General features: G+C 42.7%; 1 protein-coding gene across 1 annotated transcript in view; it reads left to right on the top strand.

Moving 5' to 3' along the window:
* Positions 1–19266, top strand: part of WDR17 (WD repeat domain 17) — a 1021977-nt gene that overhangs the window by 767668 nt on the left and 235043 nt on the right. The window contains exon 19 of the mRNA XM_044062517.1: positions 11565–11697. Coding sequence (XP_043918452.1) covers positions 11565–11697 — 133 coding nt within the window. The remainder of the gene's footprint in view (positions 1–11564; positions 11698–19266) is intronic.

Genomic DNA, 19266 nt, shown 5'->3' on the forward strand with positions numbered 1-19266 from the left:
AGGTCATGGTCAGCTGCCTATCAGGTGCCAGAATCTGACAAATCACACATGCACTTAAGTCACTCAACAACAAGTACCGTTATGACTCTGTCATAGTCTATGTTGGAGTGAATGACTTGAGACTTACCTCTCTAGACTATATAAAGAGAGACATGATGGAACTCTCTGATTATGTGCCCCAGAGAGGTATGTCCCTATCCCTAAGCAGTGTCCTACACTCACCCAGGATGATGCCACAATATAAACAAAAAATGATCGACTTGGAGATCCAGTATCTGTCAGCCTGGAGGATATGGCAGACAGACATAACTGCTTTTCTAGAGATGGTCTCCACCTGTCCTCCCTAGGCTTTCAGATACTGACAAAAGAACCTTGCCTCCCCACATAGTGATTTTTTTAGGTAATGTCAAAACAACAAATTTTCCAACATAACAAAATCTAATCGAGACAAACTTAGGGTCATGCTGCTTAATACTAGGAGTTTAAACATGACACTGCACTTCCTGGAAGCACTCCTCACTTTGGAGGATGTTGATATCTGTGCAGTTACTGAGACATGGTTCAAAGCCATTGAGAGCACTCCGGCTGTGCAAGGCTGCAATGCCTTCCACATGTTCAGACCTCAAAATGAGCATGAAGGAACCAAAGGTGGAGGAGTATCCATCTTCATTAAAACCAAATACATTTCAAGACTGGTCAAACAGCATGATTCTGTTGAACTATTCTGTGTCCAATTAACTATTGGGAAAGTACCATACCATATCATTGCTAGCTATAGATCCCCTACAGGGGCTCTAATGTTCTGGACACCAACATGGGGGGGGGGCACTGTACTTCCCCATGTGTTATGCCCTCCTTGGTTAGGTCAGATCACAAATCAGTCTTGTTTGAAGTAACTACTGGAACAGACACCCTCATAGGAACAAAAGTTATAAAAAAATAAAACTTTTCCAAAGCTAACTACAGCCTATAAAGCAATAGTATAAAAAGGTTCATACCACCCGCAATTGCAGATATCAATGATCACAATGCAGAATTGTATGCAGATGTCCTCTACTGATACTTAAGTGACTGCATAAACACCTGTGTACCTGACCGACTCAAAACCAGGTCTTCCCATAAAAACAAGCCACCGTGGTGGACTTGAAGTATAAATAAATTGTATAACAAGAGGAAGAAACTGTTGTCCAAAAGCAAGAGGGATATCATTCTGCAAAGGAAGAGTTCCCTCCTAAGACTAAACAAGGATATCAGAAATTTTGTAAAGTCTTCTAAAGCAAATTACAAAACTAAAATCACACCCCTAGCCAAGGATAATCATAAGGCATCCTTTAACTACATCCAGAGTCTAAAAGGGAATGCCCAGCATTGTGCCGAACTGGCTGTAGATGAGATCACTTGTACTACACCGGAAGATATTGTCAACCTGCTAGCTGACAAATTCAGAACAAACTTCAGCCCCCTATCCCCACCTACCATATCGCAAAACATACCTGACACCAGCCCTCTGCTTAGTTTCTCTAGAAAACAATAAAAAAAGAATAATGTAAACCAACACCGGTCAAAGTTTTAAACTAGCAAGCTTTAATAAAACTGTCAGTTTTTATTATATCAAGTGCTGTGATGCCAGTTTACTTTATTCTTTTTTGCTTTCATAACTTTGTATTTAGTACACCGGCTTTATCTATATGGTGGGATTATTTTTTATCTCTAGAGAACAGGCCATCTCTGTGCTTGCCAAGGCCCACAACATGGCCTCAATGGAACCAGACAATATCCCAGATCATTTACTAAACAATCAAAAACAAGACCTATCAGTCCCACTTGGAATTTTCTATCATAGCTTGAGTGCTGGCTATCTTCCTGCAGAATGGAAAATAGGAACAGTAATCCCTCTGCACAAAGGGAGGCCATCAAATGACCCTGGGAATTACAGACCCATAAGTCTAACCAGCCTCATCTGCAAGACCATGGAAAGAATTATCATGGACCTTATCAACAAGGACATAGGTGACCTCCAAACACTGGACCAAACCCAGTTTGGCTTCATTAAGGGTCGATCATACTTATTAAACCTGGTAGACTTTTTGAGAATGTCACCAATACCATGGACGAAGGTAAGATTGTGAACACAGCCTATCTCAACTTTGCCAAGGCTTTTGACACAATTCCCCACTCTGGAATCATAGGTTCATAGGTTGATACTAGGCTATCGGCCATAGGGCCTATACAAGTCTAGCCATAACAATTCCCTAGCTATTTCTTCCCACAGTATTTACTTCCCTGGACCCCTGTCTAGCAGGGCGACTGACATGATCCCCAGGGTGAATTTCCTATCTCCCATCTAATCATCAAGGTTCCTTTTGAAGAGGGCCAAAGAGGTGCTCTGCTTGACATGTATGGGCAGTCTATTCCAGAGTCTGGGGAGTCTCTGGGTCAGGAATCTATCCCTCCAGTATGTTTTGATCATTGTGATGACAAGGTTTAGATCCCTGGAGCGTGTGTCTCTGAAGGATTGGGATTTCTTTAAGTGTAGCATGTCCAACAGCTCTGGGCTTGACATGGCCTTGTATATTAAGCAGAGATCGCCTCTGAGTAGACGATATGCGACAGAGTATAGGTGGAGTTTTTTTAGATGGTCAGCATAGGGCATCTGCTTTAGGCCTGTGATTCTTTTGGTGAGGTATTTCTACAGCCTTTCCAGTTGTTGCAGATGTCTTAAGAGATACATACCAAATGGGGCATTGTATTCTATAATGTGTCTAATGAGGGATGCGTACAGTGGGACAATGACCTCCTTTTTTCTGGATGAAAAGCCCTTTGTGATGAGGTGTGCCACATAGAAGGATTTCCTGACTGTTGTGGTGATGTGGTTATCGAAGGTGAGACCACTGTCCACCTGTGTCTCTAAGTCTCTTATCACACTTTCAGTGTTTAGTGTACTGCCACCTATGTGGTAATTCACGGGTACATGTTTTTTCCCATAGGGGATAACTATACATTTCTTGACATTGATCTTGAGCCCATGGCTCTGGCACCAAGCATCTGTTTCTGTAAGTCCCTTTGGTAGAATATTGACACCATTTGAGGATTCAATAATGACTCCTAGTTTGCAGTCATCTGTAAACTTTGTTAGCCAGAGTCTCTTAGTGTTGGCCTGTAGTTCAGAGAAGTAGATGCTAAACAAGTACCAGGACTGAACCCTGAGGTACTCCACTTGTCACTTGTCTGGAGATGGATTTGTAGTCGGCTACTTTTACACTGTCGGTTCTGTCAGTAAGTCAGTTGGCATCCCATCAAGTGACGCAGGGAATAATGCCCAGCTTAGTAAGTTTATCTATGATTCCAGAGTGGGGGATGGTGTCAAAGGCCTTGGCGAGGTCCAGATAGGCTGTGTGGACCACCTTACCCTTGTCCATGGCTCTGGAAACTGATTTGAAGAAGTTAATCAGGTTCAGGAGACAAGATCAGCCCTTCATGAACCCAAACTGCATGGGGTCCAGTGTTTGAAGGTTGCCAATGTCCTTGTTTATAACTTTCATGATAATACGTTCCATGGCCTTGCAGATCAGGCTCGTTAGACTGATGGGGCGGTAGTTCCTGGGTTCCAAAGTGGATCATCCCTTGTGGAGTGGGATAAATGTAGTTGTGCACCACTCAGTGGGTGTGAAGCCTGAGATGAGGCTATGATTAAACATGACACTTAGGTAAAGTGCCAGTTCATTTTGTAGTTCATGTAGTACACAGCCTGTGATGTCATTTGGTCCCATGGATGCTGTATTCCTAGCTTTGGAGAGTGCATTTTTACCTGTGTGGCTGTTATTACTGGAACTTGGCAATCTTTAGGTATTGAGATGGACCCTTTAGGGGGTGAGAGGGGCGTGAAGTTTGCACTGAATCGATCTGCCAGGATATTGGCAATATCCTTGGGATCAGTATATTTAATGCCATTCTGTTGTATCTCAAAGCAGATCTAAGCATTGCTATTTAGATTCTTGACATAGCTATAGAATGTCTTGTGGTTGTCTTTAGAATCTTTGGCAATTTTATTTTCATAACTAGCTTTAGAGGATTTTATGAAGGATATCATCTTTTTACTGAGGCTGGTAAGGGAGTTTTTTGCATCCTGGGATTTTCCTCTTTTCTGCAACAGTTTCTTCCTTTTGTTGTAAAGTGTGTTTATGGCAAGGGACCACCAGATTGGCTTCCTTTTTTGGAGGAAAGCATCTTGGCTCTATTGGGGATGGCATGACTCATGCACAAGTGGATGTGCTCATACAGTGCCTTAGTGTAGGATTCAACAGTTGAACTTTCAGTTTCCATCTGCATGGGTGTCATGAAGTTTGTCACTTCTGACTTGAGTAGCATGAAGTTGGCTTTGGAGAAGTTTTTTGCAGAGGTTTCCTTATGGGGAGGGTGGGAGTGGGATGTGAATGTCAAGGGTGATTAGCTTATGGTCAGACCTGACCTATGAGGGGTGAACATAGGTGTGGAACATCGATTTCCCATGTTGGTAATGACCAGGTCTAAGATACTGAAGCCCCTGGTGGGACTAAGGATTAGTTGATCCAGGGCATTGGAATTTATGAATTCCAAGAACCGTTGGGCAAAGGTGTTGGTACACAAGTAGTTTTCCCAGTTAATTGCAGGATAGTTGAAATCACCCAGTATTAGTGTGTTTGGTTGTATCTTAATATTTTCCAGTATGTTTAGAAAGGTATAGTGAGAATCTTGGGGCATGGTGAGGGATCTGTAGTAAGCTACAATTTGGATTGTAGTCTTACCTAGTGTTAGTTGCACCTGGAGAATTTCAGATGCATTGTGTTGAGCAACTAGCCTGGTGTTGTAAATATCCTTGGTGAATATGGACACTCCTCCACCTTTAGTGTTTCGATCCTGGTTTGGTGGCCAAAAAGTGTGGCAAGAGTTGTAGCCTGGTATTGCAGGGGTGCTCTGGAGCCTTGAACCAGGTCTCAGTTACTGCACAGATATCGATGTTCTCCATTTTTTGGAGTGCCTCGAGAGAGAGCATTTTGAGGTTTAGACTTCTAGAATTGTGTAGCATTGCCTTCAGATTTTGCATGTTTGTACCTGTTACGGTGGTGGTTTTGTCCTTTGAACTTTGCCTAAAAAAGGCACTATAGGGGAGGCAAGAGCCATAGCCAGTAACCTGAATCCCAGGGGCGACAGGTGCAGACCATCTCTGGCAAAGCATCATGGTCTGTCAATCATGTCATCCCAGGCAGACAAATACTGGATCCCTTTTGAAAGACACCAGAAGCTTAGCCAATTGCTGAAGTCAATTATTTTATCCTTATACTGTGGTATCATTCTGGGGGAAGGCAGGATGCTACTCAGGGCTAGGGTCATACCTGCCTGGGCCACATGATCCAAGAGCTCTTCCATGTCTCTTTTCATGTAGTCCAGGGAGGTATGTCTCAAGTCATTCACTCCAACATGGACAATGACATAGTCATATTTGTACTTGTTGTGGAGTGACTTGAGTGCATGCGTTATGTGGCAGATCCTGGCACCCAACAGGCAGACGACTGTAATTTTCTCCTTGTTCAGCCTGGTGAGTGGGATATCAGTGTGCCTGACTATAGAGTCACCTATGACTAAAGTGTTGGGTACGTTGTCTTGCCTTAGTGGCTGTTGGGTGGCACACTGGTGTTGTGAGCTATGTGACACTTTGGTTGTGATTGGTGTTTGTTTGCGTTTAAGATTTGGAAGTCCTTGTTGCTTGGGCAGGTTAATGTTAAGGGTCTCCACATATGTGGGTTTAGTGTTGCTATGTGTGGGTGTTGGTGGTGTGGGCTATGTGTTGCTTGAGGTGTAGTGCAGGTGTTAACCTTCTCCTCTTGACTGTCTAGCACAAATCTTGGGTGAAGATAGCTTTGCTTCCAGTTTGGCTATGTAAGTGCATCTCTCGCAGGTTGTAGTGTTGGGTGGTAAGAGGAGAGGGTTGTCTGTGTACGTGAGACAATTGCTGCATTGCCCCAGTATAGCCAGATTCACCGGGTGGACAGGAGAAGTCACTGGAAGCTGACCCTTGGACATGCCTAGTTTGATGCTTTTTTTTGTAAAGTACAAGAGCTGTTTTGCCTTACCTTAGCAAGGTACTTTGCAATTATAGGCTGTTTAGTGCCTACGATTAATTTCTCCTTATTAACAAGGGGAGTTGAGTGCTTGTATCAGTTTAAGACTTCCTAGTGCTTTCCACCAGGCTTTAAAGCAAGTGCTAGTCACAAGGATTCTTAAGGGTAAGATGAAAAAAATGGTTTATCCTAAACACTGGAGTGTGCACTAGAGGAGTTAAATGTGAAACTAGGTAACTTATGTTTTACCTGTCTAAAAAGTTAAGTTTTAGTGGAGAGTCACTATTTTTAAAACAGCAAGATAGATTGAAAGGGGGCCGCTTTTGTATTCTGGTACTATGGAATACAGTAGGATGGCCAATAAATTAAAAAAGTTAAAGGGGAGTGATTTCACAAAATGATAATTTTGTGCTTACTCACACAAGCCAGTAAAAACAGAGAGGAAATGAGATATATGGTCAAATTAACATAAGGAGCAGGCAACTAGAAAGACAGTGATGTTTAAGAACATTACAGTAACCGGGTGGGAGGCTGGGGAAAAAATTTTGCCTGACTCACAAGAGACAGAGCTGTGGTCTCTTTTCAAGTTTTAATATGCAGTTAAAAGCAGAATACAAGTAAAACACAAGGTAAATAAAACAAATCACAGTATTCAAAATAGAAAAAGGTAATAAAGTAATACAACAAATAAAAAGCAATCTAACCTTTCCCTCACAGCAAAGTGTAGCAGAGTCTGGGTGAGCCTTTCTAGTAAAGCTCTGAAATGTTTTATTTTACACCTTAAATAGAAGGTTTAGTTCCTAGCTCCACCCCCTCAGTTCACAAATGATTAACCTTAACTGACCTGTTCTACTGACCTGTACTAATTTCTGCCATTCTCACAAGAGACAGAGCTGTGGTCTCTTTTCAAGTTTTAATATGCAGTTAAACACAGAATACAAGTAAAACACAAGGTAAATAAAACAAATCACAGTATTCAAAATAGAAAAAGGCAATAAAGTAATACAACAAATAAAAAAGCAAACTAACCTTTCCCTCACAGCAAAGTGTAGCAGAGTCTGGGTGAGCTTTTCTAGTAAAGCTCTGCGATGTTTTATTTTACCCCTTAAATAGAAGGTTTAGTTCCTAGCTCCACCCTCTCATTTCACTGATGATTAACCTTAACTGACCTGTTCTATTGACCTATAGTAATTTCTGTCTGACTCACAAGAATTGAAAAACTTTTCCCAATAGGGATTAACCCTTATGTTACTAGATGGGTAGCCAATTGGCTCACTAACAGAACACACTCAGTCAAAATGGTTGACTTCACATCCACCAGTGGACTCATCACCAGTGGGGTACCACAGGGGTCTGGGCCCCATACTGCATGGCATCCAGTTCCCAAAAGTCCAGGCCAAAGTAGATGACCTTTTATTCACCAAGTTCACTGATGATTGCAAACTGGGAACAATCATTGAGACCTCCAATGATGTCAACATATTACAAGAAGGGCTAACACAAACAAATGACTGGTGCCAAAGCCATGGTCTTAAACTAAATGAAAAAAGATGCATTATTATTCCATTAGCAAAATGGAATTCCCTACAAAAGTACAATATTGACAGCATCCCCCCTGAGTTCCAACCCAGTGGTGGAAGACTTGGGAGCTCAGGTTGATAGAAATCTGAACTTTGACCACTGTGACTTGTGCCTGGCCTATAGGGCGATCTCCAACCCTGCTCTAATGGAAATGCTGCCTATCCACATGTCAAATGGCACAAGAGTCACTCTGTCTAGGGATCTCAACCTAGCTTGCAACAGTAACAGAACATGCTGGAGAAACAGATATGTCTCTGTAATACACTTCCTATTCATATAAAACAGAGCATTCCACTGACCCTATTTAAACACAACCTAAATATTTGGATGGGAGACTGCAAATTCACCCCTGGGGTGGCTCCCATGTCCCTCATGGACAAGGGTAGCCAGTGTTGATCACAGACCCACTCTGTTCATAAATTTATTCTGCGAAATACCCAAAAAAGAAGAACTGGGGATACTTGGGATTAACATGACTAGGTTTGTAAAGGCTTTAGGGCCAGTAGCCTAGTAACTCCTATGAACATATGAACCTATGTGTTAGAGACACGGTTGCCAAAAAACACCTATACAGTAACTCTCAAGAGGTGAAGCTTGGTATCCATGATGAGAACACAGAATAAAAACTTTTGATCAGTGACACAATCACAATTTTTTTAGTGCACGGAGCTTTATCTGCTCCATGTACTAGTAGTTACAACGTAGAAAGCCTTTGGCAAATGGTAAAAGCTTTTATCACTCTTAGACAGCAGGCAGAAATAAATTATTTCTGTGTTAAATTATTTCTGTGTAGAATAAAGAGCTTTAAAAGCTATTAAACTCTTTATTCTGCCACACTTTTTGTTTTGTAAGTACGACAGAGTGAAGTTCTGACAGCTTTTAAAAACTGTTTTGTAATCTGTTCTTTGCCATCTGACACTGTCCCCCTTTATCCCTAGTATGAGATCTGATCATAAAAGTACTTAAGGGTGCTTAACAAAAGCTTATGAAGTATCTTTCTGACATCAGGAAGGTGATTATTAAGTTTGTCCCAATATCAGAGCATTATTACAGCATTTCATGCACTACATATGAGTTATGATCAGGAGTGAAACATTCATTATTTCATAGGATCATAGGATCATAGGAAGTTGCTAGGCTATTGGCCCTGAGGCCCTTATAAGCCTAGTCAAGAGTTTAGCCCATGGTTAGACAAGTCATCACCCTATGCCCCTATCCAGCAGAGACACTGGTGGAATCCCAGGGATGTATTTTCTGTTTCCCATCCAGTTATCCAGGCTGTGCTTAAAAAGGGGTAAAGAGGTACTCTGCTTGACGCAGAGAGGGAGTCTATTCCACAGATGCGGGAGTCTCTGGGACACAAATCTGTCCCACCAACAAGTCCTATTGATGTCACAGACCAGGTTAAGGCTGCATGTATGGGTTACTCGAATGGAGCTTGACTTGCGGATATGCAACAGACCCATCAAGGCAGGGTTCGAGATCAACTTGAATGCCAGACAGAGGGCACCTCTGAGGAGTCTGTATGAAACTGAGCAGAGGGATAGAGATTTTAGCCTATCTGTGTATGGAAGATTTTTGAGGCCCTGGATTCTACTGGTGAGGGACCTCTGTGGTCTCTCCAGCTGCTGCATGTGCTTTGCGAGGTATACGCTGAATGGGGCATTGTTCTCAATAATGGGCCTTATAAAGGAAGAATACAGAGATGTTATGACCTCCTTTTTCCTGGATGAGATACCCTTACTTATGAGGCGGATCATCTAGAAAGCTTTCCATACAATGGAAGTAATATGGTGGTCAAAACTCAGGTTTCTATCAACCTGGTTGCCCAAATCCCTCATGACTGATTGTGTGCTTAGGATGTTGTTATTAATAATTTGTGGGCACTTCACTCTCCCCAAAGGGGATGATGATCCATTTTTTAGTATTCAGGTTGAGGCCATATTTCTGGCATTTGGGTGAGACCCTCTTGGAGGATGTCCACATCACTAGGGGAATTAATGACAGTGCACAGCTTGTAGACATCTGCAAACTTGGTCATCCATAGCCCACTGGGTTTGGCCTGCACCTCAGAAACGTATATCTCAAATAATATTTTAGTGTCTGGTCCTTTATCTTCTCCATGTACTGCCAGTTAGGGAGAAAAAGTGTAAGAGTGTGAAGTGTTTCACAGCTTTGAAAACCATAAAACATTTAGTGCTGCCACACAGAGCAGGCAAAAGTGAAGTAAGTGTTTGAGTCCATGCTGTACATAGTGATAATGATATCATCTCCACAATGTTAATCAAACAAAAACCTTTTAAGGAAAATAAGCAAGAACATTTGGTTGGGAAGGAAGAATAGCTAAAAAAATGATATTTTCCTGTATGCAATCATAACCTGTGTGGTTGTTCATTGTCTATAGTGTATATTAGTTTGATTGTAGATTAAAGTGTCTGTGAGGCACAAAGTATGCCAAAATAGCAAGCAAAGCAAATGTCTATGAGGAGGGTCAGATGAGATGTAAACAAAGCATTCATTCATAGCTTTCAAACTTATATCTCCAAAATGTGAAATAAATTGGCAAAATGTGGTATACTTACTAATAATTTCAACTAGGATGCTCAGGGGATGGTTAAAATATGTTACTTTATACTTATGAAATTCTTTTGATGAATTAATAGGATTCAGTATTATTAATCATGGATATCAGTTTAAAGAAAGCCTTAATGAATACATGATAGACCCTTTCAGTGTGGAAATGTGGGAACATGGAATTTTTAATACTCAGAATGAATGAAGAACATTCATTATAAAAAGGTACACTTGAAACAGTGGTGCAGTAGTTAGCATTGCTGCCTCAGAGCAAGAGGTTCTCTGGTTCGATCTTCAGCTGGGGTGCCTTCTGTGCGGAGTCTGCATGTCTTCCCTGTGGTCGTGTGGGTTTCCTCCGGGTGCTCTGGTTTCCTCCCACATCCCAAAGACATGCTGTATGTGGATTGGACACTCTAAATTGGCCCTAGGTGTGCATGTGTGTGCCTTCTGTAGAAGGTTGGGTGCCAGGCTGGCAACTCAACACTGTAAAAACTACACTGTCAATCATGAGCAGACAGATGATCCACTGTGGTGACCCTTAACCGGGAAAAGCCGAAAGAAGAACTAATATTTAGTATTTCATGAGGATGTTAAGTTTAAAAGGAGTACTGTTTTAAATGTACAACATGCTCGCCTCAGAATCTGCTTTACATTTCCGCATGACTCTTGGGACAGTTTAACATCAAAACAGAAAGGAGAAAAAATATTGAATAATATTTTGTGATATAAGCATAATAGGTAAAGGTACAGATATCCCATTTTCAAAAGGATGCATGTCAATAGATGGGCATTCTTTTAGAGAGTGCTAATACTGTGATACAAACTCACTGAAATAACTTTCAGTAACTGGAGTTTTTCTATTTTTCTACTGCTTTATAGCTATAGAGAAGGTAAAGACAAGTCTGTGGGTTGTGGTAGCATCTCTCATTTAAGAGCTACAGGAACGTTTGATCCACCTGAAAAAAAAATGTTTGCAGAAAGTGATTTTAAATGGGTTGGTTACAGAATATTTGCACTTGGTGAATCATCTTGCTTAGCTATCAATACAATTTCTTAGTAAGCACAATATTACATTTGTAGTTACGGATTTCACAGCTTAGGAATGAAAGCAAGGGATAATACATATAGACAGGAAAGGCAAGTGAAAAAAGGGACTGGAACAGTGTCACAACTCATGTCAGGGTGAACTGTGATGATTTAATATTCACATCAGGTAACTAATGCAATATTATAGATGTGGAGATGACTTCGTTTATCTCATGAGAAGCGGTGTCTACTTCTTTCCTTATTTATTATTATTTTTTTAATTAGGCGAGCTGATCAGTTAATCCAAGAAGGAAATGATGATGTTATTCCATACTGCATAGCTACTGGAGATGTAAAGAAGCTTGTCGATTTTTTCACTGCAAGAGGGCAACTTAAAGAAGCTTTACTTGTTGCGCAGGTATCAGACTTCAAATGATTACTAAGCCTTGTTTGTTCATTTGTTTACCAAACTCTATACTGCCTTCTGATTTCCTCATAGAATACTAGGGAAAGCCATGATGTTGTAAGAATTTCACTACATTTTTAGAGTAACTTTCAGCAATATCTTTATCCAGGTATTCCTAGCTGATCAAATCAAGTCACTTTTAATCCAAGGTCAAAACACCTGCAATATTTCTACTATATATCAATAGTACCGGATCAGGCATCTTTGTACCTTGTCTTTATATGTATTAACTAAGATTTTTATTTCTGTGCGATCTGTCCATTAAGCTCTTCTCAAGCGGAATTAAGTTTTGGGCTTCCTCACCAGTTTGCCTGAAATGAATAAGAATAGACTAGAGAAAATGACATGTTGTTCTTGTTATTTACTCTAAATGTTTTTCTTTTTTACTCTAACACAAATAGTGCCATGTACAAAGAAAACATGATTTCAGTATTACTGTCTTATTTCCTACCTGCATCTCTATTCTGAAGTTTCTGTACCATAAAGCCTTTTTTATTTTATTTATTTATTTATTTTAATTTATTTAACATTTGATGTTATGTAGTCCATCTCGCCGTAATTCTTGCTGGTTGGGTTCGGAGAATACTAAAGCTCGAGAGCTTTCAGTGGCTCGAGGCTAATCCCTATCTCATGATGCCCCAGGTTACATACCCAGATCCTGTTTGCCGTGCAAGCTTTGAGACATTTCTTCAGTTGGCTTGTTGGCTTATAAGTATAACTTTTCAATTTTTTGGTATTTCTTCTAGCTAGTTGTACTAATTTTCTTTCCTATATATCCCTAACTGTTAGCTGTTCGTGTTGTCTGCGTTAGACCCCTTTTAAGTCTTTCTGCCCTTTTTTTAGGGAGTGCCATTTTAGTTAGAGGCCTCTCTCGGTCCCTTAAGTTTCAGGGCTGTTTCTCTCCCAGGTCAGAACTCATTTAGGTTAGAGGGTTCTGTCCCTTGCCCTTTTGTGGCAGAATCCATTTTAGTTAGAGGATTCTATTAAAAAAAAAAAAAAAGTTTTAAAAGTTTAAAAAGTTTAGTAGTTTAGTAGTTTGTTATTGTTTGCCTAAATAATGTCTAAGGAGAGTTTGAAGGACTCCTATAAAGAAACCAAGAAGCATAAGCCTTCTGGGTTCAAAAAATGTGTAAAGTGTGCTGGAAAGATGTTGTTGAGAGATGCGCACACTAATTGTGTTTACTGTCTCAGTACCATACATCTGCAAGACTCTTGCACTATTTGTCACGGTTTCAGTAGTAGTATTCTACAGGACCATAAAACTAAGTTAATGGCCAAAGGTCTTCTTCCCTTTCAGTAAGCTTTGGATGAGGGCTCTAAGTCATCTAGGAAAAAGGCCAGCTTCAGGTCCAGATTCAGAGGCACGGAAAAAAATTTCGGAACCAAGGTCTCTCGGCTCCGACAAGTCTGCATCACCAACCTCTTTGGCACCATTAGTGTCAAAGGAGTAGACTGAGGTTTCTACTCCTTGGCCCCAGATTTGGATCTGACGGTGGTGTCACCAGTCTTGAGATATCCCATATTGGAGTCTAGGAGATCTCCCTCTTTGTCCACCCACTCCTCCAGGAGTCTTTCAGATGATGATGTAGAGTGGGTGGTAAAGAGATTGCTATGCACACCGGCCCTGGCTAAATTGCTTTCGCCTCCGGGCCCAAAGGCATCAGAGCAAACTGTCTCTGCTCCATTTTCTTTGATTCCTCCTCCAATTACACTAGAGTCTTTGGAGCTGGAGGATATGGATCTGATTGTAGTGGAACTGTCGGCCCCGAGACCCTTGCCGGCTTCTTCAGTTCCGACTTCAGCTCTGGTGTCTTCGGCTCCATCCGGTGCCAAGACATCTTGAAGGCAACGCTCTCCGGTCGGCTGCAGGGGTGAGAGTCAGAGCAGTATGTCTTCCGATCTGACTCTCCCTCTTGGTGCTTCGGCTCAGTTGTGCTCAGCACCTACCTCTGCTTCGGAATCCTCTCCTCCTCCTCGGAGCCAATCTCCAGCATCCTCGGTGCAGAGGTCTTCTCCAGAGTGGGGTGGGGGTATTTTTTGATGTAGCTGAGAGCATGCTGTCTCCATAGATGGCACCACTCTTGGATCCACTCCCTATTCCCCACCAGGTGCCTGTGTCTATCTCTTCTCCACCCCCTCCTAAGCGTAGACATCCAGACCCCCAGGTGACCACCGCAGGTGGTGCCCCCTCTTCTGGGACTTCTCCTGACTATCCCTCTGAGGATGTTTCCAAAAAGAGGCTTTGCAAGAGAAAGCACATTGACTCCCCTGAGTCAGTCACTTCAGATACTTACTAGGATGAATCCAAAGGGTCCCCAAGATCCCCCTCTGAGGATGTCTCCTTTGCTGACATCCTGGAAATCCTGAAGCAGAGGGTGATTGGCAGCCCATCAACCCTTCGGAGGATGATTCAGTATACCTGGAGGCTTTTGGATCTCACCCTTCCACCTCCTGGGTGACTCCTTCTTATGACAAGTTGTTAGAGGTCATTTCCAGGAAAGCAAGGACTTCGCTGGACACTGTGGAGCCTGTTCCAAGGAGGCCAAACAAATTTATTGTGATCCCTAAAGAAAAGGATTTTTTAACAAAAGGAGTTCCCGTAGATGCCATGGTGGTGGCGGCAGCCACGAAGAAGGAATTGTCAGAAACCTCTTCATCTATCCATCCTCCTAATGAAGACTCTAGGACTATGGATAGATATGGCAAGTGCATGTTCTCTTCAGTTACCTTCACCTTGCGGTCGCTGAACTATTTATCCCATTTCGCTAGACTTCAAAGGGACCTCATCAAAGAACTAGGGGATACCCTTCAAGGAGCAGTAGCTGCGGGTTCCACAAGCAAGGTATCCTCACAGCTAGCCACCTTTACCTCTGTAGCGAACTCCTCCATGAGGCTAAGCTCCTATGCAGCTGACAGAGTGAGTAGAGCGGCTGCATCAGGAATCTCTGTCAGGAGACATTCTTGGATGCACCTTTGTAACTTTGCTGACCCTTTCAAGTCTTCATTTACCAACACCCCTTTTGATGGTTCAGCCTTGTTTGGACCTGTCATAAAAGAGATGCTGACCAGGTGCGAGAAGGACGGGAAAACCTTATCTGCCACGGGAGTCTATTTTTCTGCCCCTTCCAGACCTTATCCCAAAGGTCAAAAGGGTGGGAAAATGTGGTTCCGCAAATCCCAAAAAGGTTTCTTGGATGCAAGTGATGATTCTCCCCCAGGGGCAGAGGGGGAAGTTATAATGGAAGATGCCGCCCTCACAGCAGAGGGGGTCCACAGAATCAGGGCAACAGGGACACCTTCTCTGATAGTCCCTAACAGCACTCCTGAAAGGAGGCCTGCTTGTCCTTCTCTGGAGGCAGTCGGGGGGTTGCTTGTCATTGTACCCAAACACCTGGCAACAAATTTCCCAAGACAAATGGGTACAAGAGATAATTTCCAGAGGTTACATCATTTCCTTTTCTTCCACCCCTCCAAAACAAAAGTCCTTACCAGACATTCCACCCACGCAAAAGGACTTGGCAACTCTAGAGGTTCAATCGTTGCTAGACAAAAGAGTCATCCAAGAAGTCCTTGGAGACCAGATAGGATCCAGAACTTACTCAAGGTTCTTTATAGTGCCAAAAAAGGCAGGTGACTGGAGATCCATCCTAGATCTCAGTAGATTAAACAAATCTGTTAAGAAAATGAAGTTCCAGGTGGTAATTCTGCAGTCAATATTTCCTTTCATAGGGAAAGACAACTGGATGTGCTCTATCGACCTCAAGGACACATACTACCATATAAAAATGGACAGATGATCCAGAAGGTATCTGCACTTCTGGCTGGGAGCCAGTCACTACCAGTTTTGAGCCCTGCCCTTTGGCCTCACTACAGGCCCCAGAGTGTTCACCAAATGTATGGCAGTGGTCACGGCTCACCTGAGACATCAGGGATTCCGAGTGTTTCCATATCTGGATGACTGGCTCCTCACCGCTTCCACCAGGCATCTACTATCTCAGGCCAGGGATGAAACCCTTCTTCTTTGCAACAAGCTGGGCATCACTATAAATCAAGAAAAATCTGCCTTGTTACCGTCGCCACATATTGTCTTCTTAGGTGCAGAATTAAACTCAAGGGACATTACGGCAAGACACCCCAGACCGAATCCACTCCATGCATCAACGGGTAAACGTTTTGATTTTAACAAAGAAAGCCCAAGCCAGACAAGTGTTACAAACCCTGGGAACCATTGCTGCTGCCATTCTGCTGGTGCCCTTAGCCCAATTACACATGAGAGTCCTACAATGGCTTTTATTCGCACAGTGGTTGATGCAAGATCTCCCTATTTCACATCCGATATACATCACGAGTCTTGCAAGAGAGATTTAACTCGGTGGCTTAAGACAGACCATTTGTATCTAGGTTGTCCCTTTGTGTTTCCCCAACCAAAGGCAGTGTTAACCACGGATGCTTCCCAGATCGGGTGGGGAGGGTCATTATCTGGGAAGGGCAGTTCAAGGTTTATGGCAGGACCACGAGAACTATCTACATATCTGCATCCTAGAGATGAGAGCGGTGCTTTATGCATTGCAGGCAATTCAGGACTCTCTCTCTCTAGGAACAATTGCAATTCAGACAGACAACATGTCGGTAGTGTGGTATATAAATAAACAAGGAGGAACCAAATTTTTCCCCCTATGACGAGAGGCATTAAGAGTTTGGCAATGGGCAATTACTTCTCAATGCTTTCTAATTGCAACGCACATCCTGGGGAAATCCCGTGTGATAGCGGACAGACTCAGCAGGACTCTCCTGTTACCTCACGATTGGTCCCTGAACAGAGAGATTGCAGCGAAGATCTTCCGCAGATGGGGCCAGCCTTGCTGCGACCTTTTCACCACTCCCAAGAATACCAAATGCAGCAACTACTTTGCCCTAATTTCCCCCAAAGGGGAAGCTACCCAGGGATGCACTGGTTCACGATTGGTCCTCTGGATTACTCTATTCTTTTCCCTCCTTTCCACTCATTCCAAAGGTGTTACAGAAAGCCAAATGGTTGAGAAGCAAGATGATCCTCATTGCTCCGTACTGGCCTTGTCAGGTTTGGTTTCCCTTTCTACAAACCCACCTCTTGGAGGACCCTTGGATTCTGGATCCAATTCCGGACCTTCTGACCCACACTTCGGGAGAGTTCCATCCGTCCATCCACACCCTCAAGTTGACAGCTTGGCTGCTCCAATTCCACGACTTGCCAGGTGTTATTCTTTCATGCCAGCATGCCAGGTGTTATTCTTTCATGCCAGCAGTAAGTCATATCCTAGCTTTTTCCCATAAACCCTCCACTAGGAAATTATACTCTAACAAATGGAAGAGATTTTCATGTTGGGCAGCTAAAAGAAATATCGAACCTCTTACCGCTCCTATTCCAGTAATTTTTAGAGTGTTTCTCAAATCTGTTTGAAGAAGACACTGCAGCAGCTACTGTTAGGGTACAATTAGCTGCTATTTCCAATTTTTATACAGGTGAAATGGGTCTTCCCATTATGTCTCACAGATTATGTAAAGGTACCTTTCTACTTAGGCCCCCGATTAAGAAACCGATGACACCCTGGGATCTAAATTTGGTTCTAAATTCTCTGACTACGTCTCCCTATGAACCTGCTTCTACTTGTGATTTGAAATATTTATCATGGAAAACCCTCTTCCTTGTTGCCATTACATCGGCCAGAAGAGTTTCAGAACTGCAGGCTCTTTTAGTACGTTTGCCTTATACTGTATTTCATAAGGACAGGGTATCTCTCAGAACTAATCCCTCCTTCCTCCCAAAGGTTTGTTCGAAGAGCAGCATAAACCAAACCATGGAATTGCCAGTCTTTTTCACAAATTACACCAACAAGGCAGAATATAAACTATACCAGCTTGATGTGCACAGGCAGTTGCTCTTTTACCTGCATAGAACAAAAGACATTAGAAAGTCAGACCAACTTTTTGTCTCTTTTTCTGATAAGAAAACAGGATTACCAGTCTCTAAGGTGACCTTGTCTAAGTGGCTTATGGATTGTATCATCCTTTCATACCAAAAGAATGACATGCAATTACTAGGGAATATAAAAGGGCACTCCACTAGGTCAGTCTCAACTTCATCTGCCTTTCAAGCAAGGTTTCCCTTAGATTCAATTTGTGCAGCTGCTAGATGGCGAAACCTCACACCTGTATCACTCACTACAAAGTGGACTTGGCCTCCCGGAACAAGGCTTCCTTTGGATCCACGGTACTGAAAAGTCTTTTTTTCTGAGCCACCCTAGGGTTTAGGTGCTAGGGACGCTGTTCCAACTAGCAAGAATTATGGTGAGATGGACTACACAACATCTAGAAGTTATGTACTTACCATAACGTTCCATTTTTGTAGTCCATCTCACCTATATTCTTGCATCCCACCCTCCTTCCCTCTCCTGTTCTTGGAGGAACTGGTGGACAAAAATTATCTGCCTGCAGAGATATGATATCTTTCAGTCTCCTCCTTGACTGAATTATATCGATTTGTAAATATGTATATATATTTTATGTATATATGTTATATACGGGTCTACTTCATATGATCGAAAGACCATTCGACCTAAACCCATTTGATCATTATCGAAAACCAGTATTCAAGGCAAATAACAGGGATTTGTCCCCCTCCCCAATGTCATGCGACCCTGGAGTTGGTATATATAGTTAGGGGGGTGTGGGAGGTGAAGCCCCCCCACCTATTTTCATTTAAAATCTGTACTTTTTGTTTTATTTTCTTCTTTTAAAGGAAACTGGGTGGGGGGGCTTCACCCCCACCCCCCCCAATGTGGAGGGCTGCACTCCCCACACCCCCCCTAACTATATATACCAACTCCAGGGTTGCACGACATTGGGGAGGGGGAAAATCCCAGTTTTGTGCCTTGAATACTGGTTTTTGATCAAATGGACTTCAGATCAAATGGGTTTAGGTCAAATGGTCTTTCGATCGTATGAAGTCGACCCGTTATATACATATAGAAGATAAGGTGCTTCTTGTTGGCTTGCAAACAAGATCTGGGTATGTAGCCTGGGGCATCATGGGATAGGGATTCGCCTCGAGCCACTGAAAGCTCTCGAGCTTTAGTATTCGGTCGAGTCGGAGCCGAGGATCGGCTCCAAACCCAACCAGCAAGAATATAGGCGAGATGGACTACAAACATGGAACGTTATGGTAAATACATAACTTCTAGTTAATCGGGAAAGTTTGACTTGGAACAAAGCCAATTTTCAGTGGAGCCCCAGGGAGAAATGCTCCAGATGCATGCCTTTGAATGTGGAAGGAAACCAGAGCACCCAGAGGGAACCCATATGAATGCAGGCAGGGCATGCAGACTCCACACAGAAGGCACTCCAGCCAGGAATTGAACCGGAGAACCTCTTGCTGTGAGGCGACAATGCAACCTCTGCACCACTGCACCATCCAAAGCCTTGCTTTATTTATTTTTGCTATTTAGTCTCAATATCTGCAGTCTATGCAGACCACTTTGTATG

Source organism: Protopterus annectens, chromosome 2.part1, assembly GCF_019279795.1.
Source record: "Protopterus annectens isolate FY-2018-M chromosome 2.part1, PAN1.0, whole genome shotgun sequence".
NCBI classification, from domain to species: Eukaryota; Metazoa; Chordata; order Ceratodontiformes; family Protopteridae; genus Protopterus; species Protopterus annectens.